Genomic DNA, 24,109 nt, shown 5'->3' with positions numbered 1-24,109 from the left:
ACATTATTGAAAAAAAAAAAAAAAAAAGTGAAAAAACATAAAATTTTTAGAGTGAAAAAAAAAAAATTTAAAGCAAAAAAAAATATCTTTTAGAAGGACATATTAAATCCAATGAAAAAAAATAAAAATTATCAAAAGATTTAGACTATCTTTATATTTCTAATAATTCTTCTTTCAAAAGTCAAGAAATATTATTTTAAAAAAAAATTCATTCATTTATTAATTATCCATATAATAGTAAAAAGAATATAATAATAATAATAATAATAATAATAATAATAATAATAATAATAATAATAATCATAATATTTAATAGGTATATGAATGTTATTTTAAATTTATTCCTAGGTAAAAGTCTTTTTTTAAAACTTATAGACATATTGATAATGTAAAAATTAATTTCAATTAGTTATACATTTAAAATATCAAACATGAAAAAAATTGAGATTTTTTTTTAAATAAATAAATAACTAATTTAAATATTATTTACTATTTTTATTTAAAATAAATACTCCCTATTTTATTCTTTATATTTTATTTTAATTTGAATATCAAAATTAAACATTTTATTATCTATTATTTATATTTATTTTGAATAAAAAGCTACTTTAAAGGTTATTATAATTAATAAATAAAAGTCTTTAATTTTTTTAAATAAATTACTTATTAACAATAAGAATATATATAATACAAAATATTTTAATAAATAAGTGAATAAAAAAATAAAAACAATATCATTTTTTGATATTAATATTGTAATTATGATTTATTAGCAATTTAAAAAGATATTTTTTTCGATTAAAAAATAAAAAAATTAACTTTAATTAATTTAATTTTTAAAATTTATTTATAGCCACAAATAATTTTATTATTTTAAAATAATATTATATTATTATTTTTTATAAAAAAAAAACAAATTAAAATATAATTTTACTATTTTGTTCATTTCATAAAAATAAAAAATAAGTATTTAAAATTTAAATTATCGAAAAAAAAAAAATATTAAATAAAAATTTATATAAGCAATAAATGAAATTAATAATTAAACTTGCATTTTTATCATTATTTATATCTTTTATATATAGTAGAACTGCTCAAGAGTGGAAATCTCGTACAATTTATTAAATAATAACTGACAGGTAAAAAATAAATCAGTTTATACAATAACAACAAAAAACAATTATAAAAAAATACATTTATCATACATATATTTTATTATCATAAAAAAATAAAGATTTGCAATTGGAGATAGATCTAGACCTCCATGCGACTTAAGTCACTAACCATAATATTGTGGAGGAAACTTTTAAGGAATTATAAATAATTTAGATTATATTAAAGGCAATTTTTTTTTTTAATAATTTTTTTTTTTTCTTATTTAAAAATAAAAAAGAACTTGGTTTTAATGCAATCTGGATATCTCCTATACCTTTAAACTAAGATAATTAATTCCATGGTTACGCTGCGAAAGATTTGAGTAGAATAAACCCTAATTTTGGAGGTGAATAAGGATTAAAAGATCTTGTTGATGCTTGCCATTTAAAGGACATATGGGTAATGGTAGATGTTGTAGGAAATCATATGGGAAATATCGATTTAAATTTTTCAAGCAATTATCCTTTTAATATTGCTGAATATTATCATGAATACTGTATTATTACAGATTTAGACTTTTCATCAAAAAACATGAAAAACATCTAAAACTGTAGACTTGCTGGACTCGCAGATTTAAATACTGAGCATCCTTATGTATAAAATTATTTATTTAATTGGATAAAAAACTTAGTATAAACATATAACATTGATGGTTTAAGGATAGGTAAAAAATAAATAAAAAATTAATTCATAACAAAAAAATAAGATACTGTTCCTGAAGTTCCTCATGCTTTTTGGAAAAACTATACTTAATCAGCTGGTGTATTTTCTATAGGAGAGGTATTTGACAGTAGTTTTAGTTACGTAGGAGGTTATATAAGTTCAGTTGGAAGTGTATTGAACTACCCTTATTATTTTACTGTTAAAGATATCTTCGTAAACTAAAAAGATATGAATGAAATTAGATCATATTATTCTTAATGGTAATAATAAAATTAAGATGTCTCTATTTTAGCCTAATTTGTTGATAATCACGATAATCCAAGATTTTTAAGCACTCCTGGTAGAAGTCAAGACTAATTAAAAACACTACTTAAAAGTTATACAGTACTTACTTTATGTTCTATAGGAATTCCAATATTCTATTATGGTACTGAATAATACTATGCAGGAGGATAAGATCCTTATAATAGAGAACCTCTATGGAACAACTTAAATACAAATTCAGAAATGTATTTATATGTAAAAACAATTCTTTAGGCTAAAAATAGTAATTTGAATTTTTAAAATAAAAAAAATAATTTCGGGGGTACTGATATAAATGATTTCCCTTAAACTGAAAGTTATGTAGATTCAGATTTTTATGCTTTCTATAGAGGTTAATTATGGGTTGGAGTAACTAATAAATTCAATTTCATAACTAGAATTATTATAAATCATCCTTTCAAAAATGGCGATGTTATTTGTAATGTATTTTGGCCTAATAATGATTGTATAGTTATTTAAAATAACTCTTTTGTTGCAAATCTTAATAACGGAGAAGCTAAAATTTATGTTATTTAAAGTTAAACTTCTTCTTAATGATTAATTGTAATTATTTAATTAAAAATTTAAGTAGATTTCATATATATATATAGATTAATAAATTAGATAAAATAAATATCATAAACAATGATTTTAAAATCTTTAAAATAGAAAAAAAAAAAATATTTAAAATTAAAAACATATAATTTTTTTTTTAATTAATGAAAATACATACAATTTTAATATAAAATTAAATTTAATATTTTTTCAATATATATATATATATATAATTATATATGAATTTTGAAAGATTTTAATAAATCAAAAAATAAAAAATTGATTTTTATATATTTTATGAAGGGAAAAAATAAAAACATATATATATATATATATATATATATATATATATATATATATATATGTATATATATATATATATTTATTTTAAAATATATATATTAAATTCTACTCTAAGATTAAGGAAAAAATATAATAAATTATTATTTATTTATTAATAAAAAAAGCAATTATATATAATGAAATTTATCTTAATAACTTTCTTTTTAGCTGTTCTTTGTTTGTAAGCTAACTGCTTTATTAAAAAAAAAACTTTACTTGGTGGATTTAATCCTGTTAATTTTAAAAATCCCCCTTTTGGATTTAATAAAGCTGTTTAATTTGCAAAATAAAATGCTCATTAGAAATGCAATCTTAAATAAAATGTTACTTTAGGTGAAGTATAAGATGCAACATATTAAATTGTAGCCGGAGTTAATTATAAAATATAATTTTAAGCATTGAATAATAATAATAAATTGGTTACAGTTAATGTATTCTAGAGTTTACCAGATAAATCATAAAATATGAAAGTAATGTATAAAATATTAAATTGCTAATGAAAAAAAAAATACATATATATATTATAAACATCTTATGAAAAATAAAATATTTTAATAAAAAAATGATAATAATATTTAACTAAAAAATATATGTTTAAGTTTATTTAATTTTTTTATAATTATGAGAAAAAGAAAAAATCAATTTATATAAAAATTAATTAATAATTAAAAAAATATATATACTTTAGCAAGTATTATTATATTATTTTTAATGAATAATAAAAATTGCCAAATTTATTATGAAAGAATAAAAATTAAATATATGTATATATTAAAGATAATTACAATACAACTTTATTAAAAACTTTAATATTTATATATATATTTTTTATTAGAAAACTAAATAAAAAATAACAATAATAATATTATATAAAACAATAGTAAAAATACCTTAAAAAATAATATGAAAATTTTAAACACGATATTACTTTTAATTATTTGTATTAGCCTAATTTAATGTCAAAAAAAAATAAGATATTTGACTGGTGGTTTTGCTCCAGTTAATTTAGAGGATCCACCCGCCGGCTTTAAAGAAGCAGTATTATTCGCGAAATAAAATGTGTTTAGTAAATGCAATCTAAACTAAAAAATTGTTTTAGGAGAATTAGTTTAAACTGCTCAGTATTAAATTGTTGCGGGAATTAATTATAGAATTTAATTTTAAGTTAAAAATTATAAAGATTAATAAATAAATATACTTGTTTTTTAAAGTTTACCTGATAAATATAATAATATGAAAGTATAGTACGAAATAAACTCTTGTGAATGAAAAAAAACAAAAAAAACAATATAATTATTATTTTTATAACTAATATTAAATATAAAACTTTTAAAAATTAATTATGATTTATATTTTTTACCTATAAAATAAAAATTAACTGTTTAGAAAAAAAAAAAAAGTTTTGAAAAAATGAAATTTAATATAAAATTTAAATAAAGTTAATTATATATTTACTTTTATTATTAATATATATAAATAAATTCACAAATGTAAAAATAATAAAAATCTAAAAAATATATATAAGTATTTTTAAAAATAATATTAAATACCAACAAAAATTCTCAACAACAAGGAATAATAGCATTAACTTTACCATTATTACTTTCATTAAGATTTGCAAGAAAATTTTTTTCTTTAATAAATTTCAAAACTTTTCCTTATAAAACGCTCTTATTTCCAACACTATGGTTTCCTTTCCCAGTAATTATTTCCAAAGTAAAACATTTTCTCCCGTTACATTATCTAAAATCTAACTTTTATGGTTATTAAATAACCAAGCTTTACATAAAATCAATTAAATCTTATAAGAATATCAGCGCTTCATCCACAAAATAAGTATGAAGATCCACTAAGTTAACTTTACTTGCATTTTTAAGCTATTAAAAGTACAAATACTTTGAATATTATTATAATTCTGCCAAACTAAAATTATTATTTTATTAATTAAGAACTTTATTAAGATTAATAAGAGCTTAAGTATCACCATTTTTTTTAGAAACTCTAACACAATGTTAAATTTTTTTGTTTTCAATAACCATTTACCTAATATCTTAATAAGAAAATTACTTTAAATATTTAAAAGCAATAGAATTTACAAAAACAAGTTAATTTTAATAATCTTCGTTTTCTAATATTAAATTTTCTTTTTAATTATTAGGTTACTTAATTTTTATTTAAACTTTATAAAATAAAAAAAATATAAAAAAATAAAATTAAATATATATATATGTATATATATATATATATATATATATATTTATATTTATATATATTTTTATTATATAATTATAATATCATTTTTTATTTACTTTTATAAATTTACTAAGATATATTTGAATTTCCATATATTTATTATAAAATAAGTAATGTTTATTCATAATTTTCTTACAAACATATAAAAACAGATGCAATATCATCTTTTTCTACATGAAGGAACTAATCACTTAAATTAATTAAATATTATTTTCCTAATTCAGAAACTTATACATCTGAGAAAACTGCTGCTCTTCCATTCCATTAATTTTTTAAAGAATCAATGTCTTTCGGCAGATTTTTTTAAATATTTTTAATTATATCATTTTATATGGTAATTTCTTATTATTTTTTAAGTATTGATGGAAAATCTTCGTCTTAATCATTTTTTGCACAATTCATATTTACTTAAAAGTCTTCTTTTAAAATTTCCTATAATTTAAAGTTATCTTTATTCTATTATTCTTAAAAAATTTCTTTAATTATTTCTTCTAAACGTTCATAATCTTCCTCTTCAACGTTTTCTTCATTTAAATCCAAAGCCAATTTTATCGATTATAGGCTTTATTCGTTCATTAGGATTTATACTATTTATTCTTCATTTCCATTTTCTTAATTTAGTAGATGTTTTATAATATTTTCATGTATATTTTGATAACATTCCTTAAAAAAATCTAACTATTTCTAATATTTGTATGAATTATTTTTTTATGGAGGACTATTATTTGTACTTGGTATTGTCGATTTCTCATTACTTTTTTTTTAATAAGTTTCTTTTTTGTCAGGAGGCTTTGTTTTTTCTTCCAATAAAATTTCTATTGTTTTTTCTAAGTCATAATTTGATAAACGTAATGCTTATGAATATTTCTTTTTTGATATTTCTGTCCCTAATATTTGCTAAATTTCTTAAAGTTTTTGCTTATGTAATTATTATGTATCCTTTAAATAGTTTTTTGAGAGATCTTCTGGTGAATCGGATTATTTTTAATTTGTATTTTGAGAATTTTATTTTTTATGATTTTAAGATTATTTTTGGTAGATTTTATTCATTTTTTTTTTTTTTTTTTTTTTTTTAGTTTATATTATTTCCCTTTTTTTGTTTAATTTATTTCTTATAATTTTTATAATTTTAATTTAATTTACATATTTTTTTTTTTAATTTTACTTTAAGGCGGGGGGGGGGGGGGGATATATATTTATCATAAAATTAATATATTACTTTAATTTATATTATAAATATACTTTTATAATAAAATTAGAAAAAATATTAATAAAACTTCATATTTTAATTGAATTATTCATTTAATATTTATAACAAAAAAAAAACAATGTAATATATTAATAAGAACTAAAAAATTCAAATATAAACAGTAAAAATAAAAAACTCTACCTTTAAAAACAAATTAAAAAATAAAAAATTTAAATAAAAAAAATGTTAAAAGGTTCTTTAAACATATAACTTCCCAAAATAATAAAATTTCATTTAAATTCTCCAAAAAATATCCAAAAAGGATCCTTATCTCCAAAATAACAAAAAAAAAAATCCCATAATCCAATAGAATCTCCTCTAAATTAAACACAAAATATCTAAATATCCCCAAAAGATAAATCCCATTTTTCAATATTGAACGAAACTTCCGAAAATCCATTAAAAATTTACCATATTAAGAATTAAATAAGGTCCATATCACCATAATTAAGGAAAGTAAGTCCCTAAAAATTACAATAATTCAAAAACTTATAATTTTTGAATATACTAGACATAAAAGAGGAAAACGAAGATGATAATAAATCATTATTTTACATAAAAAAGCTATATATAAAAGATAAAAAAAAATGTCAAAAAGCATACGAAAAATATGAAAAAGTATACAAAAATATCGAAAGACAATCAGACCTATATGAACTGATTTAAAAATAAAAAAATTTGGTAAAATACTACAAAGAAAATAAATTTTTGGAAATTTTAAAAGAAGAAAATAACCAAAACCTTCTCCCAAAAAAACTCGGGTTTACCTAAAATACAGAATAAACACAAATTAATATTTCTCATTATAAAATAGGTGAAAAATATGGACGAGTAATATCCGCTGGATTAAAATAATAAGTAAATAATATTATTAAATAGATAAAATTAAAGGATAATAGACTAAATTATATCAGTTTGGAATTTTTAATTGAAAGTTTAAATAAAGGAATAGAAGAAATAGATTTTTCATAAAATATCTTGTAAATTAAAAATCTTTAAAGTTTATTTTTCAAATTAAGTTATTAATAAATTAACTTAATTATTTTAAAATTATAAAAATGTTCAATTAACGATAATTCTTTAGAATTTTTTATTCAAGATTTTTTATAAGTATAATCTTTAGAAATTATAGATTTATCAGATAATTTATTTAAAAATGTATAAGGTGGAATTTTTATGCAAAAAATAATTAGAAATTTAGAAAATTTAAAAGAATTATATATTAGAGGAAATCAATTTGATGCAGAAAGTGGTTTAGTGATTTTTTAAGGTTTTTAAAAAGTTGGATTAGTTATAAAAGTTTTTGATATTTCTTAAAATTCACTAGGACATGGCAATTAAATATATAAATGTAATAGTTATATAAATATATATATATATATATATATATATATATATATATATATATATTTATATTATTCATATATTAAATATGTTTATATTTTCTACCTCATAGAAAAATTGATATCAAATATTTAATAAATGATACAATTAAATTCTGACTAATCTCTTTTACATATAGATTTACGTCAAAATTATTTTTAAAAAGAAGACTTATTTTAAATTGGTACTTTTTTAAATTAAAACAATAATATATTTGGTTTTCATATATCAAACGGATTTGATTGTTATATGGATTCTTTGTAATAACTAAATTTTTTAGAAGAAAACAATATTTAATAAAACTTATTTTAATATATACCTATTAACTCTATAAAAATAATAAACAATATCTATTACAACAAAAAGAAGAGAGATTTACATGAATAAATAAATTTATAATATGGGGACAATTGTTGGATATGTGAAGGATGGATATAGTATAATTTTACTTGGAAAGGAGAATTAAGCGGGATTTTGCCATAAAACACATAAACCTTATATTTACATTTAGAAATAGATTATTTTAAGCCTTCTCTTATGTTAAAAGAACTTAAAAATGAGCATTTTTCAATAAAAAGAATGGTCCCTCCTCTTTAATAAATTAAATATTATTTTTCTTCTGATTAAAAAAATAGTATTTTTATATAAAAAGATGCCTAAACATTAATTTTTGAAGAAAAAAATATAAAATATAACATTCTCTCTACTAATAAAAGTCAAAAAAGTTTCATTAATGAAAAATATCAAGTAGATTTAAATATAAGACCCCGTTGTTTATTATCTTAAATTAGAAAAAACAATATTCTTAACAAAAATATAGAAGAGTTTGATATGGAAAAGATGATATTTAAATATTTCGATTTCGATTCTGAAATTCACTTAAAAAAATGCTTCGAATTTGATTGGGAATAGTCCAAAATTGAGTTTTTGATAAAAGATTAAGATTCTTTGTCTAAAATAAGAAGTTTATTTGAAAAAAACTATATTTTTATTAATAATTCTTTTAATTTTTACTCAATAATTGATCATTAGGGCTTATTTTAATTCCTTTCTTTTGAAAATTTCTGTGAATTTTTACATTTTGGGAAAATTATTGATGAAAAATATCTAAAAAGAGTAGATGTTTTAAATTTTTTTAATACTTTTAGTAATAATTCAATAATTCGTAAAAAACTCTTTTAATAATAGCATATAACTTAAGAAAAAGGAATTATTAGGTTTTAATTTCTTAATATAATTATTAAATTGGCAAAAGAAAAGTATATTTAAAATGGATTACATTAATTAATCGAATCTGCAGTCTAATAATTATTTAATGATGGATTTTTATTTTGTTTGAAAAAAAATAAGCTTTAAAATGAATGGAGGGAAGAAATTTTATTTAATGAATAAATGGATATTACTTTTAAATATTATTTTAATATTTTTAAAATTATATACAAAGTTCTTTTATTAATTTTTTTTATTTTTATTATTAATTATTTTTATTTTTATTTTTAAGAAATTTGCAGGGTCTTTATAAAAATTAAACTTTTCTAATCAAATTAAAAGTTTGAATTTGTAAGAGTTTAAAAGTTTTATTACTTAAGTAGGAATTACCGTTGATTAAATAGATGAAAAAGATTTAAATTGGATATTTAAAAATAGTATTATTAGTAAAATAAATAATATTAATACTGATTAATATATGAGTATGAGTTTAACTGAATTTATGGAAGCTATAGCTAGATTGTCTGATAAAATAATTAAAGAAAAGTATATAAATAATGATTTTTATAAATAATAAATAGTAAATTTTAAATAAATATATTTTTATATTATATTATTTAAAAAAATAAATTAAAGAGGAATATTAAAATTAAAATTTTTTTGTTTGATTAAAATATTGAACTTCATCATAAAGTAGAAAAATTTTGTTTTAATATATATAGTTCGTTTTTAGATGATTTTCATGATGAAAATATATAGTTTAATTTTCCTTAAGTATCTATATTTTATGATTAAATATATTAAAAGGGTATATATATAAAATATGGAAAATTTTTCTATATGAAAAAAACTAAAATTAGATTCTTTTAAATATGTTTATATTGAAAAATAAAAATAAAATCTATAAAAAAAGGTTTTTTTGTTGTAAAAAATAAAATTTTATTTAACAAAAAAAATTTAATATTTATTAAAATAAATTAAACAATTTTCTTATATTATTTTATTTTTAAATAAATATAATATATAAATATATATATATAAACTCAAATATTTGTATTTATTTAATAAAAAATAATATTTATGATAAAAATAAAAAAGGATAATTATAATATTTTTTTATTAAAATGTAAATAACTTTTTTGAAGTAAAAAATTATATTTTATTTTAAATATAATTATAAATAAAAATGCCATATAAAAAATATTTAAATAGTTAATAAGAAAAAAAAAATTATTAAAAAATAATAATACAAATATATAACTTTTAAAATAAAATATTAAAAATTATTAATATAAACAAATAAAAATTTCGAAACACCAAATGTAAAATTAATTTTAAGGAAATCCTAATAATTAATACGGCCCTCCATAAAACTAAATGTAACCTCCTGTAATGGTAAATCCTCATGTAACAAATATAGAATAATACACACAATAAATCTAAATTGAAAATTAGCAACTAAATACTCAATCAAATCAATAATAATCATAATCATAATAATAATAATAATAATAATAATACTAACCCTAATAATATCCCCAAACAATATTTTATTAAGGAATTAACGGATAAGTACAACCTTTTAATTAGAATGATTCATAAAATAATAATACTCCCTAAAATGCCAAGTAACCTAAAATAGTAAAAATAGTTTAAAAAAAGAAAGATATATATAACGGAACCACATATATTGTTCCAGTTTTTGTTGGTGGTGGTCCAGGTAATCCAAAATGTTGTTGTAGTTTATTTAGTAAAAACGATAGTTGCGGGAAATGGATATGTGATTGTATATTTTATGTTTTAATATCTCCATGTGCATCTATATATGGCTTAATGAGAGCCACGTGTGGTCTATGTTGCTCTGGCTGTTTCAATAATAACATATAGCCATGTTGTGACAGTATATTTTAATGTGGAAGTAAATGCTGTGGAAATTTTGGCGGTTGGTGCAATGCATTATCAAATGCCTGTTCAAATTTTTTCGACGGAAGTAATTTATCAAACTATGGTGCAAAATAAATCGGTTGTTGTGAAAGTTTATTTATACGTTGTGGTGATTTCTGTAGAGATTGCTGTAACACTAACCTAATGTAAGAAGTAGGTAAAGGAGTATATGAAGGAAGCTCTCAAGTATAAGGATATTGCGGTAATTTATGCGGCAGAATAGGTGAATGTTGCATAAACACCTGCACTAGTGAATTTGTAGGAAAAATAGGACAATAATTATAAGGAGGATAACGAATTATAATCGGATGTTGTGAAAAATGCTGCATAGGTACAGGAGTAATATGCACCTAATGCTTTACATGTAATGATGCGGCAAAAATAGGAAACGAACTGGAAAATTAAGCTGAAAATATAACTGGATGTTGTGTTGCTTGTTTTACTAGAGTCGGATCATGTTTCCATGGATGTTGTAGTATGGGTATCATTCAATAACTAGGGGATGGAATAAGTGAAGGAGCATCAAAAACATATGGATGTTGTTAAAGATGTTGCAGTAATTGTTGCACAACAACAATTATATAAGATATAGGGAAAGAAGCAAGTAATGGAATTTCTAAAATTACAGGATGTTGTGGAGGATGTTGTGATAAAATTTCAGATTGCTGCAGTTGTTGTTGTTCTAAGTAGATTTTCGAAAAAACTTTCGAAGTAGCAGGAGAAGGGGCTGAAGTTGTAGTTGAACATGTATAGAAATGCTGTTGTTGTATTATTTCTAATATTGAAAAAGTAGGAGATGTAGTTATTGATGAAGTTTAGAAATTAATATGAAAAAATAATTTTTTTATATATATATTTAGAAATAAAATATATATATATATATATATATATATATATATTTATATAAATATATTTATTTTTTTAAATTATGGTATTAATTTTATCTGTTAGTATATTTTTATTATTGTTATATGCAATAAAAAATTTTGATGTTTTTTTTTTTATTTTTTTAAATATATTTTTATTTTTATATCCTATATATTTTTTTTATACTTTTATTTTTAAATTTCTTTTAATAAATAAAATTAATTTTATATATTTATATTATTTAAATTTATATCAATTTTTTATTTTACTGAAATAAATAAATTTTTATTTACATTAAATTTATATTCTTTTTTATTTTTTCTAAAATTAATATTAAAATAAAATTTTAGAAAATATTTAATTTATAAATTAATACGTTTTATTTTATTTTTAATAATTAAATATTTTGCATTATAATATTAATATAATTTATTATAAAATAAAATTTTATTAAACAACTTAATTTTATTATATAATAATTACATAACCTTTATATATAATGGGACTACTTGGTAAAACATTAAAAGGGAGAACTACAAAAGCAGGGGGTATGCCCCGTTTGCGAAATATAAAATTTGAGATAAATAATTAAAAATTAGGAAGATTTTGATTAATTTTAATAACTTTCAAAAATTAACAAAGACGAATTGCGAATCAGACTAAAAAATGAATAAAAACTAATGCTTTTAAACAGGAATAAATTATTAACATATTGGAGAAAAATATTAAGAATGTCAAAAACCGAAGAATTAAGATACTAAATTAACATATATGCATTAAATATTTAACGAGAATTAGATTCTAAGGATGCTTTAATATAACTACTAGACCGAAATATTGACGAAAATGAAGATCTATACTAAGTAACTGTAAAAAATCAATTATTACATTTAGAAAGTTTATTAGAATTGCAAAACTAACGATTAAAGGGTTTAACAGAAGAATTTTAAAGAGACATATAAATATTAGAAGATGAATTTGAAATAGAAAGATAAAGCATGATCAAAACTAACTAATAACATGTAAAATATATATATATATATATATATATATATATATATATATATAATATATATATATAATATTTATTTTATAAATATTTTTTTTATATATATATACATATATTTATTTGTTTTATATTTACTATAAATATTTAGTTATCTGAATTAGAAGATATTATAGAAACAGTAAAAGATGAAGAAAAAAAAAATCGAGATGATTAATAAAATGAATATTCATAATTCAAAGAAGAAACCAAAAATAAAAATTTAGAAGAAATAAATGTAATGAAAATAATACTAGAGTCAAAATAAACTAAATATTATACTGAATTAGAATAAATGAATTCTAAATTTTAAAGTGATACAAGTAATAAATTTTAGGAACATCAATATTACCATAATCATAATAAGATTAAAAAAAAAGAAATTGATAGATATTTAAGAATGATTAGTTTTAAAAAAGCTAGAATTGATCTTGAAAAGATTAAAATTTTATAACATCATTAGGACTTTATGTTAAGAAATTAAGGTTTACTTAAGGAAAAGGACAATATTTTAAAAAATTATCATGATCTCAAACATAAAATGATAAGGTTTAGAGAAGAAGAAACCAGAAGGCTTAAAGAACTAACTAATAACTCAAGAAATACAGTAATTCAATTAAAAGACTATATTAAATTAGGTTAAAGAATTCTTGAAACTGCAGAATTATGTAGAAAATTCGAAACTGAATAAGAAAAAATTATTCCTTTTTATAAATAAACTTCAGATATTAGTGAAATTCCCGAAAAATACACTCAAGAATATATTCATTTATAAAAAGATAAATCAGAAGAATATAAATATTTAGATAATTTCTTTAAAAGATTTAATAAAGTATTACTTGATAAAATCGCTATTTAAAGTTAAAAGGTTTAACTATATAAAAATAACTAAACGCTCAAATATTTATTAAAGTAATATCTAGATGGAATTTCAGTTAATGATGATGTATTTTTTTTTTTTTTTTTTTATAATTTAAATTATAATTAATTTAAAGGTTATTAAAAATCAATATAATCCTTTATTTATTGTTAATAATAAATTCTCTCTTTAATATCCATTAAAAAAAGAAGGAAGTCCTACTAATAAATAGGAAGGGTGTCATATTATAAGAAATATTACACATTAATTATAGAATTAGAAGTAGTCAAGATTATGATACTTATAATTAATATGATTTTAGTTAATAAAATAATTATTTATAATATTTTATTATAAAAAAAGTTAATATTATATATTTCTATTAATTTTAAAATTAAATTTAATTTATATTTTTATTAATTAAATATGTAATTTTTATTAAAATAAAAATAAAAAAATTAGCTAAATTTATATAATTATAATTATTATAATGTAAAATATTTAAAATAAATTAAAATAATTTAATATATAATCAAATATATAAATATTTCAACAAATTTTTTTATTATAATTTAAAACAAAAGAATTATATATATATATATATATATATATATATATTTATATATATATATTTATATTCTTTTATTATAAATTAATATAATAAAATTTCTCTTATTTATTAAATTACTTAATATATTTTTTTTTATAAATTTTTTATTATTTTATAAAATACAGCATATCTTACCCTTAACAATTAATCAATTATTTTAAAAATAATCATTTTTAATTTTATTATATATAATTTTTTAAAATAAAAAACAGAAATAAAAATAAAAATACTTTACTAAAAAAAAAAAAAATTAATATATTATATAATATTTAAATTAATAATAAAATAATAAAAAAACAATAATAAAAAAAATTTAAAATTTAAAAATAAAACTACAAATGAAAAATTCCTCAAGCTAATTTAACTAAACTGCAAGCATCTAGGTATAACGTTTAACAAGTGTAATATAAAGTAAAGTTGATACATCTAAAGTAGCAAATCCCGTATCTAAAAAAGACTGGAAATCCGGAACTGATGCTTTAAAGGAAATATTTTCAGCAAAAGATGATGAAATAGAATATTGGAAGAGAATTTGTGACTAATAAGATATCTAAATATCTTAATTAGAAATAATATCTGAATAAAAGAATTCATATGAATCTGAATGTTATTAATTAAAGCAAGCTTTAGCTTAAAAAGAATACGATTTCGATTCTTTAAAAAGAAAGTAAAAAAAATTAATATATATTATAAAATATATATAAAAAAATAGCTATAATGATTCAAATCGTATAAAAGATTAAAAAGTAAGCGAACTTGAAGATAAATGTGCAAATTTAGCTGTTGAAAATGAAAGAATTAGATAAATGATAGGTTAAAAAAATAATGATTTGGAAAATTTAAAAAGATCTCATTAATAATAAGAGTATTAAATCAATGAATTAAAAAAACTAGAATCATTATTATAAGAAAAGGACAAATAAATAATAATTCTAGTTTAAAATATAGAAGAATGGAAAGGAAGATTCCAAAAACAAGAAAGAATAATTGAAGAATTGAGAAGATATTAAGAAATGTGTAAAGAATATGAAAATAAAATTGGATAATTTACATTAGAACTAGAAAGACTTAATTAAGTGATTAGAACTATGCATCAAGAAAATGATAATAATAGAAATAGAATAAGTGAATTAGAATTATAAGTGTCTTAAATAAGAAGTTACGAAGCAAGAATTAAAGAATATGAAAATAGAGTTGTTATACTTACTTAAGAGATTCAAAGATTAAATGAAGTTATAAATGTAAAAAATAATGAAAGTGCAGGTAAAAAATATATATATATATATATATATATATATATATATATATATATAAATATATATATAATTTCTAGAATATAAAGAAAAATGCAAGAAATTTGAAAATTAAATATTAGTTTTGAAATAATTCGAGGAAAGATGTAGAGAAATGGAATAATAAATAAGACAATTAACTTAAATTCTTTAAGATGAGAAAATCAAATATAATAATCTTGAAAGATAGTATGAATAAGCAAAACTAATCGAAGTTAAACTAAGAGAATATGAAAATCGAATTATTATTTTAAGTTAAGAAATTGAAAGGTTAAATTAGATAATATCAATTAAAATTCAAGAAATTGAATAATATCGTTAAAGAATAATTTAATTAGAATAATAAATATAAAAATATTAAAACATTGAACAAAAAGTTATAGAATATGAAAACAGATTAAGTAGTTTTTTTATTTTTATTAAAAGAAAAATAAAAAAAAAAAAAAAGTGAGTTTTTAATAAGAAATCGAAAGACTTAAAACTATAATTGATTAAAAATAAAAAGAAACAGATGATTGGAGAAACAAATGTTTAAATTTAGAAAATACTTGTAGAAATTATGAAGCTTAAATTAGGGCTTAGAATCAAAGAATTTTAGAACTAACTTAATAATTGGAACTTTTAAGTAGATAACTATAAGACTCTTTATCTGAAAATTAAGACATGAAAGTAAAAAGAAGCAAAAACTAAAAAGAATTGTAAGATTGGGAGGCTAAAGTAGTACTTTTGACTAATGAAATAGACAGACTAAGGCTCTTATTATAAAAAAGGGACGAAGAAATATAATAATGGTAAATAAGATATTAAAAACTAGAATAAACATTACATGAATTAAATATTTTGAGAGAAAAAAATAGAATATTAAATTAAGAAATTGATAGATTAAATCAAGCAAATACAGAACTAGAAACTGAAAATTGTCAGTTAAAATAATAAATTGTAAATATTAATGATTTATAAGTCCGAATTCATGATTTATTAATGTTATGTGTATAACTTTTCACAGAAATCGAATGCCTAAGAAGTAGAGTTATTTAATCTAAAAAATAAGTCGAAGAAATGAGGAGATCTTCTTTAGCTGTTTATAGAAATTGATTTTTTTGTTATTTTTTAAGTTTATATAATTTTAATTCGAAAAGTAAATATATTAATAAAATAGATTTATAAACATAAAAATATTAATACTCTAATACCAATTTATTTATTAAAATAATTAATTATATTAGACAGTTTAAAATACATTATTTTACAAAAAGTTTACTTACATCCATAATATACATATTTATTAGGAATTAAATTAATATTTAGAACAATTTTTACATTGAATATGACATAAATAATTCACACTAGTTATTTCTTTTGTCTTTACAAAATATTTACCTCGTCGACACTTTTGATTATATATTATTATTTTTTATAAAAAAATAAATCTCAAGTACATTCCCAGGTACCAATTTTCTTGTTTCTTAGTACGACTATAATATTGTTCGTTATAACTTTCTAAACACAATAAAAATAATAAAATCATTATAATACACCTCAATCGAAAATTCATAAAGTATTTCCCAGCCGAAAAAAAAATAAAAAATTCCCACCTACAAATACACCTAGTGAATATTTATTTTATCCAAAAATGGTCCAAAGTTCAAATTTATTATTACTTTTTTCGTTCATAATATCTACCTGAATATTCAAAAAAAAAAAAGTTATTTTTAAAGAGTTAATTAAGTTATATCACATATGGATTTAAATCAATTATTTATTATTTTCCTTGTATAAAAAACGCTTTTCAGGCTAAGAAATTCCTAAAATATTAACATGTTTTTATACAAAAATTCTACTGTAAAAAGACTTATCAAGTTAACATTTCGTATATTTATTATAGTAATATTTAATCCAGAAACTTTAGTTTCTGGTTCTCCAAAAAATCTAAAAAATATTTATAAAATCACTATTAATTTCCAAACATGTTTGAAAAACAAGTATTTAAATAATACTAAGAAACCAAAAACTAAACAAATTTTCTAATATGCGATTTTAGAAGTAAACTAAAGATAAACAGAATAATCAGTATGAGTTAAGTTATCTTTTGAATTAGCAATTTTATGCCATGTTACTATAACATATTTATCTTTATTTTTAATATGCATTTTTTGGTTTATAATCCATTAAAAATAGCAGTAATAAAATCTGCCACATTTAGATATCTGTACAGAAAAACATCTATTATAAATAAAATACTTCAATTTGGTTTTAAAATACTAAAAAGCCTTTTTTAAAGTATTTGTATGTCAGAATCTTTAAAAATTAAATGAAAACATCATTATAAAAATCCTGATAATTTAAATTAACCACTAAAACTATTTTACTTGTTGATAAATTATTTTAAAGTTCTAAAGCTATTTGAAGTTATTCTTTTTATATGTCAGATTTAAATATTTAAAATTAATTTTTATTGGCAAAAAAATAATTTAACTAATCAATAAAATTTTTATAAGTAAATATAATATAAAAAAATATTAATATTATTAGGTTAATTATTAATAATATTTATTTATTAAACACAATTTTATGAATTTTAAATGTAAAAATTTAAGTATTTTTTTTTAAATGTTTTCTAATTTTATTCTGATTCGGCCTACTTCCCTCCCCTCGAAATTTTAATATTTTTATATAAATTATAATATAATCATAACATTTTTTGTTAAGTGTAATACAAAAGTCAATAAAATTAATAAATTTCAAGAAATAATAGTTAAAAAATGTTATATATAAACAGCAATAATTTTTTTTAATACCTAAATAGTGTAAAATAATTTAAGTATTTACTAACAATAATATTATTATATAAATTATTTTTTAAATAATTATATTTAATTATCAAATAAAAAAAAAAAAACATTATATTTTTGTTATTAATAATAAAAAACTTAAATTATTTTACAACAAAAATTATCTTAATTTTATTTTTTAAAATATGAGTTTATTTTATCATTTTTTATATAAGATATTTTTATTATTTATGTATATTTAATTTTAAAATAATAATAATAAAAAAAAAGGGATAAAAATTAATAAAAATAATTCTAAAATTAATAAAAAAAGAAAATTCATTTTGGGTAAGTCATATGATTAAAATCTCCAGCTCTTTCCATTTCGTGTTCTCTATATTTATGCCTTCCTATATTTTTATAAATTAATAAAAATATATTTTTATATTTAATACTATTGAAAGTGGATGTGCACATAGCTCTAGGATCATCAGGGTGCATATAACCTTAAATACCTCTAATTCTATTATAGGCAAAATCATGGGGGAGCCATCTAAATTATATATTTATATTTATATTAATTTTATTTTATTTAAAAAAAATAAATACGCCCATTCAGCCCATTAAATGCCATAAATTTCTTCTAAAACAGAAGATGCAATATAGTCTCTCATTCTTAATCTGGTATATTCTTCATTTTTCAAAGGAGTCGAAACCCTATATTTTTTATTAATATTCAATTTAAAATTTATTAATAATATTAAATACCAATAATATGGAATCAAATAACTATATATCACATGAACTTTTTTTTTATATTTAATTTATAAATATAATTATTTTATTTAGTATTACTGACATAAATTCCACAAACAAGTGTAATCCATTAAGAGAATGAACCCTTTTTAAATATATTTTAAGTTTTATTAAATATATATATTTTTAATTACATCAGAATTAAGAGTATTTTCTTAGAAATCTCTATACATTTCATAAGTATCTATAATATTATAAAAAAAGTATATAAATACAAAAGATGAAAATAAATATTATTTATATATTATAAAAATAAAAATATAAATACTTTAATAAGTGAAACCATGAGTTGAATCAATTTTAGGATAAATACCTTTTCATAATTTTTTTTTATTAATAATTAAATTAAAATTTTCTTTTTATTTTATCATTTACCAATCTTATTTTATAGAAAATAAAATAAAATAATTAATAAGTAAAAGAAACAAAATTATATAATTTTATTTTTACATGTTATGCGATATCTGGATGTTCAATAAATATTTCATAAAGCATTTATTATCTAGTCTATTTAATAAAAAACAAAAACATATAAAAATAATAATAACATAAATTTATAAAGATTGAAAAAACATTTTTAATAATATTGTATTTTTATTATTAATATTGTTTAATTTTAAAATATTACATAATAAATTTTATTTTAAAGTGTTCTTCTATAAACACGAATTTTGTCATATCTATCTTCTCCTACAGCTCTATTTAGTATTTTTGTGAACCACCAAATACCTATTTTTATTTAATGTTTATATTTTAATTTGATTTTATAATAAAATTATAGTTTTAAGATAAATTAATTTTATATTTGCTAAATTACCGTTTTTATAATAGTTGTTTTTTAAACCGAATAAAGAAAGAGACATTTTTTTTTTTAATTTATCTAAAAATAATTAAAAATAATTCTTTAATTATAAATTTTTTTTTATTTTTTTTTGACTTTTAAAAAAACATAAAAAAACATATGTAAATAAAATTTCTTTAAATAAATGAGAAAAAAAAATATTATATATATATATATATATATATAAATATATATATATATATATATTTATTTATATATATTATGTTATTTTTATTTTTTTTATTTTATTTTATATTTTAAATATTAATATTATTTTGATAAAAAAAACATAATATATAAAATTTATTATAATATATAATAATAAATTAAAAACTATATTTTAAATTATAATAATTTTTTAGAATCTAAAATTTGATTTTATATATTTTTTTATCCTATATCATTTATTCATTAATTTAAAAGAATAATAATGATTTTTTTTTTTATATAATATTTACTTTTTTATTATAATTTATCAATTAAATTTTATACTTACTATATATTTACTAAATTTAAACTATGATAAAAAACATATATTCTATAAATTTTAAAAATAATGAAGTATTAATTTAATTGTATTAATATTATAAATATATATAGTATATATTTTATAAAATAAAATTAAAATATTTTATTTACTAAAAATTTAATGAAAATAGAAATTTTTTAAAAAAAATATTTAATTTATATGAATTTTAAATACATAAAACCATTAATATTCTTTATTTAAGTAAATAATAAGTTTTAATTGATTAAAATATTTAAAAAATAAAAATTTAAAATGTATAATTATATCAATATTAATATATTTAATTTACTTTTTTTTTATTTTATATTTTATTTATTATTATTTTATTGTATACATTGATTTTATTTTTAAGTTTTATTTTTTAAATTTAAACAATTTATAAATAAACTTTAATATTAATATTTAATAGCTATATTTTATTTATATATAACTTTTACTTACTTAGTACTTCAATCATATAAAATTAAAATAATATTAATTTTAAATATACTTTGAAAAAATAAAATTATTATTATTTCATAAATAAGAAAATTTTAAAATAAAAATAAATGAGATAATTAAAATCATCAATATCACATCGTAAAAAAATAGAAGAAATAAGTTATAATTAAGAAAGAAATCTTCTTTAATCTTCTTAATAAGTATAAAGGTTAAATTATTAAATAAAGTTAGCTATGTCTTCAGAAAAATAATTAAAAAAATAACAATTAGTAGACCTTTTAAAATTATCAAATAAAAGCTAAAAAAATAGGCATATACAAAATTCTATATATTCAAAAAACGAAATTACACCAAAAAGTTCTTATAATTAAAAAAGTATTTTTATGCAAAATTTCGTATACTAAACAAATAGCTAAATAAAGTTTAAGGCTGAAAATAATGAAAAATAAAGAAAATATTAAACTATAAATAATGAAAGTGTACCAAATTTACAAAATTTCGTAAAAAAAATGTATAATAAATTAACTTTAAATGAATTAATGTAACCATCAAGCTAAAGTTAAACAAAACCATTAGAGTATAGAAATGACTTTTTCATAACTAAATTAGCTAAAAGTTCTTTATTATCTTTAAATGAAAAAAACTTATAAAGGGAAATAAAAACTTCATAGACATAGAGAAAAAGCACATTTTATTTTGGACAAGAAAATGCATAATTTAATTCTTAAAAGAAAAAAATACAAAAAGAAAAATTCAAAGTTTTCATTGACTTATTTCCTAAAAAAATAAATGAATATTTATTTATTTATACTATTAATTTAGACTAAGTAAAACGAAAAAATAATTTACTTTATGCTTTTTTTTAATTACCGGTTATAAAAAATTTAATAAGCGAAGATTAACTTAAGTAAGATTTCGAAAATCTCAAAAATTTAATTAAATTTCATTTCGGGATTAATTCTAAAGAAATTTATTTTTTTCTTGAAGATGGATAACCTTTACATAATCATTTGAATATTTTTTAATTGCCATAAAGTACTAAAAAAGCAATTTTTATAGGAATAAATGGAGCTTTTTGTGGAATTTAAAGACTTAATTGTTCCGAAGAGACCAAATATGCAATTAAATAAATAATACAAGATATAGTTTCCAAAAAACATTCAGGATAAATTGAAAACGAAATACAAAATGAAAAAATTTAAACAAAAGAGTAATTTTTATATTAAAAGAATAAAAAAAAAGTTGAAAATATTGCAAATATACTGACCTTTAATAAAAATTAAGATTACAAAATAAAAGGCTTTACAAATGGAGAAACTCCTTTAACAGAAAAATTTTAATAAATAGAAAATTAATACAATAAATAATTATCTTAATTTAAAAAAAATAGATTCGAAATTGAAACTTCTTAATCATTTGGGACAAACCCAGAATTAAAATCAACCAAAAGTAATTTTTTTGTTCTTAATTATTTTTTTATATAAATAAAAAAGATCTTTAATAAATAGCACATTATATGGATTAGTTTTTATAAAAACATAATTATAAAAAAGAAGAAGTTATTATTAAATAAAAACTTGATGAATATAATTGCATTTTAGATATAATGAAAAAACCTCTTATATAGAGACGAAATTTTATATAAAAAAATATATAAAAGTAAAAAAAAAAAAGAAAGAAAGAGACTAAAATATCATAAAAATAAATAATATATAGGTATAATACAACAGAATAAGCAATAAAAAATATATAAAGTTAAAATAGAGAGCTATTTATAAAAAATATTCCTAAAATATTATTTAAATATGAACTTTCAAGACATGATGTACATAGTATTTATATTTTATATAAGGCACTTCTTACAGTATCTATTTAAAAAATGAATTTAAAAGATATCAAAGATGGAGGAATTGATTTCTTAACTTTTGAACATGGAATAGATAAAATATCATCTTAAAGTGAAGAAATAATAAAAAGAATGTGTAATTATGAAAGCTATATTAATTGGAATTAATTCTTGAATATTTTAAATGGGATTTCTGGGAAAACATTAGAATCTAAAATTAATATTTTTATAAATGTTGCAGATACTGATAAAAGTGGAACTCTAGCAAAAGAAGAAATAAGTGAGTTATGTAATATATGTTTAAAAAAAATTCTTCCTGTATAAAATGGAGATGATTCTATGATTAAAGATTTAGTTGATTATTTCACAAAATTATTATTTAGTAGTTTAAATGTTGATCTAGAAGATGAAATTCCACTATATAAATTAAAGGATGCAATATTAAATGTATCTTTTATAATTGAATTTTATTTTAAATATAATAATTTTTATTTTTTTTTGTAAATAAGGGAAATCCTGAAAGTGATTTAATATGTTTTTTCTGTGGTATAGAAAATAATCATTGATTATTTATATTTATTATTTTTTAAATTTAAAATTATTTAATAAAAAAAATTAAAATAAAATTAATATATTAGTATATTATTGTAAATAAAAATTAATTTTTATTTTAAGAATTAAATTTATTTATAAAATAAATATCAATTAATAAATAGAATAAAAAAATAAATTTAAAGAGTATAAAAAAAGACATTTAAAAATATATAAAATAATAAATAATTTCAAAATCAAATTTAAATATATATATATATAATTATATATAATATAAATATATATTACATATTTATTCTTTAATTATAATTTTCAAATCAAAACCAAATAAATCATTTTTTACTAACTTATTTATTAATCTCAAGTTGACTTTAAGGCATTTCATTTATATTTGATTCCATTTATCTATCTTTTTATCCATTATTATTAATAATTGATTATCTTTAATTATTTCTAGTTAATTAATCATTTCTTGTTACTATTTGTTATTACGGTGTGATATCATTCATTATTTTTTATCTCTATTTATAAGTATTTTCAGTTATATATTCTTTAATAATGTTATATCTGAACACTGAAAGTAA

General features: G+C 17.5%; 7 protein-coding genes across 7 annotated transcripts, besides 30 other annotated features; 6 read left to right on the top strand and 1 right to left on the bottom strand. All coding sequences in view use genetic code 6, as the record gives it.

Annotated features, from left to right (window-relative positions):
• Positions 1-248: 248 nt before the first annotated feature.
• Positions 249-308: a microsatellite.
• Positions 309-1,029: 721 nt separating this feature from the next.
• Positions 1,030-2,755, top strand: IMG5_118160 (hypothetical protein; the record flags this gene model as incomplete). The annotated part of the gene is made up of 4 exons (XM_004034529.1): positions 1,030-1,139; positions 1,235-1,341; positions 1,394-1,819; positions 1,862-2,755. The coding sequence occupies 4 exons, from the start codon at positions 1,030-1,032 to the stop codon at positions 2,677-2,679; spliced, it is 1,461 nt and encodes a 486-aa protein (XP_004034577.1). The 3' UTR covers positions 2,680-2,755.
• Positions 2,756-2,994: 239 nt separating this feature from the next.
• Positions 2,995-3,058: a microsatellite.
• A 2,177-nt stretch (positions 3,059-5,235) lies between these two features.
• Positions 5,236-5,291: a microsatellite.
• Positions 5,236-5,303: a microsatellite.
• A 1,017-nt stretch (positions 5,304-6,320) lies between these two features.
• Positions 6,321-6,345: a microsatellite.
• Positions 6,339-6,383: a microsatellite.
• A 281-nt stretch (positions 6,384-6,664) lies between these two features.
• Positions 6,665-6,711: a microsatellite.
• Positions 6,704-9,508, top strand: IMG5_118150 (leucine rich repeat protein; the record flags this gene model as incomplete). The annotated part of the gene is made up of 2 exons (XM_004034528.1): positions 6,704-7,871; positions 7,977-9,508. The coding sequence occupies 2 exons, from the start codon at positions 6,704-6,706 to the stop codon at positions 9,506-9,508; spliced, it is 2,700 nt and encodes an 899-aa protein (XP_004034576.1).
• Positions 7,104-7,157: a microsatellite.
• Positions 7,880-7,936: a microsatellite.
• Positions 7,882-7,947: a microsatellite.
• Positions 7,887-7,962: a microsatellite.
• Positions 9,353-9,403: a microsatellite.
• A 521-nt stretch (positions 9,509-10,029) lies between the features above and the next one.
• Positions 10,030-10,071: a microsatellite.
• A 418-nt stretch (positions 10,072-10,489) lies between these two features.
• Positions 10,490-11,887, top strand: IMG5_118140 (hypothetical protein; the record flags this gene model as incomplete). The annotated part of the gene is made up of 1 exon (XM_004034527.1): positions 10,490-11,887. One exon carries the CDS (start codon positions 10,490-10,492, stop codon positions 11,885-11,887), a length of 1,398 nt encoding a protein of 465 aa, XP_004034575.1.
• Positions 10,590-10,632: a microsatellite.
• Positions 11,888-11,901: 14 nt separating the features above from the next.
• Positions 11,902-11,969: a microsatellite.
• A 382-nt stretch (positions 11,970-12,351) lies between these two features.
• Positions 12,352-12,402: a microsatellite.
• Positions 12,403-12,654: 252 nt separating this feature from the next.
• On the top strand, positions 12,655-14,125 carry IMG5_118130 (hypothetical protein; the record flags this gene model as incomplete). Its single annotated transcript, XM_004034526.1, has 3 exons — positions 12,655-12,945; positions 13,081-13,914; positions 13,964-14,125. 3 exons carry the CDS (start codon positions 12,655-12,657, stop codon positions 14,123-14,125), a joined length of 1,287 nt encoding a protein of 428 aa, XP_004034574.1.
• Positions 12,951-13,048: a microsatellite.
• Positions 12,999-13,040: a microsatellite.
• A 95-nt stretch (positions 14,126-14,220) lies between the features above and the next one.
• Positions 14,221-14,270: a microsatellite.
• Positions 14,271-14,314: 44 nt separating this feature from the next.
• Positions 14,315-14,352: a microsatellite.
• Positions 14,353-14,414: 62 nt separating this feature from the next.
• Positions 14,415-14,465: a microsatellite.
• A 256-nt stretch (positions 14,466-14,721) lies between these two features.
• Positions 14,722-14,748: a microsatellite.
• Positions 14,749-14,775: 27 nt separating this feature from the next.
• On the top strand, positions 14,776-16,396 carry IMG5_118120 (hypothetical protein; the record flags this gene model as incomplete). The annotated part of the gene is made up of 4 exons (XM_004034525.1): positions 14,776-15,104; positions 15,150-15,250; positions 15,386-15,700; positions 16,305-16,396. The coding sequence occupies 4 exons, from the start codon at positions 14,776-14,778 to the stop codon at positions 16,394-16,396; spliced, it is 837 nt and encodes a 278-aa protein (XP_004034573.1).
• Positions 15,708-15,762: a microsatellite.
• A 2,443-nt stretch (positions 16,397-18,839) lies between the features above and the next one.
• IMG5_118110 (hypothetical protein) lies at positions 18,840-20,179 on the bottom strand (the record flags this gene model as incomplete). Its single annotated transcript, XM_004034524.1, has 11 exons — positions 18,840-18,910; positions 18,956-19,053; positions 19,110-19,217; positions 19,269-19,305; positions 19,356-19,401; positions 19,451-19,500; positions 19,585-19,629; positions 19,692-19,695; positions 19,767-19,823; positions 19,945-20,045; positions 20,134-20,179. The coding sequence occupies 11 exons, from the start codon at positions 20,177-20,179 to the stop codon at positions 18,840-18,842; spliced, it is 663 nt and encodes a 220-aa protein (XP_004034572.1).
• Positions 20,047-20,085: a microsatellite.
• Positions 20,180-20,315: 136 nt separating the features above from the next.
• Positions 20,316-20,378: a microsatellite.
• Positions 20,379-20,584: 206 nt separating this feature from the next.
• Positions 20,585-20,629: a microsatellite.
• A 332-nt stretch (positions 20,630-20,961) lies between these two features.
• Positions 20,962-21,019: a microsatellite.
• Positions 20,978-21,033: a microsatellite.
• Positions 21,034-22,315: 1,282 nt separating this feature from the next.
• IMG5_118100 (leucine rich repeat protein) lies at positions 22,316-23,539 on the top strand (the record flags this gene model as incomplete). Its single annotated transcript, XM_004034523.1, has 4 exons — positions 22,316-22,337; positions 22,518-22,576; positions 22,980-23,420; positions 23,483-23,539. The coding sequence occupies 4 exons, from the start codon at positions 22,316-22,318 to the stop codon at positions 23,537-23,539; spliced, it is 579 nt and encodes a 192-aa protein (XP_004034571.1).
• A 143-nt stretch (positions 23,540-23,682) lies between these two features.
• Positions 23,683-23,751: a microsatellite.
• A 217-nt stretch (positions 23,752-23,968) lies between these two features.
• Positions 23,969-24,003: a microsatellite.
• Positions 24,004-24,109: the final 106 nt, after the last annotated feature.

This window comes from Ichthyophthirius multifiliis, assembly GCF_000220395.1.
Source record: "Ichthyophthirius multifiliis unplaced genomic scaffold scaff_1120509250953, whole genome shotgun sequence".
NCBI classification, from domain to species: Eukaryota; Ciliophora; class Oligohymenophorea; order Hymenostomatida; genus Ichthyophthirius; species Ichthyophthirius multifiliis.
This window is presented reverse-complemented; position numbering and strand designations above follow the sequence as displayed.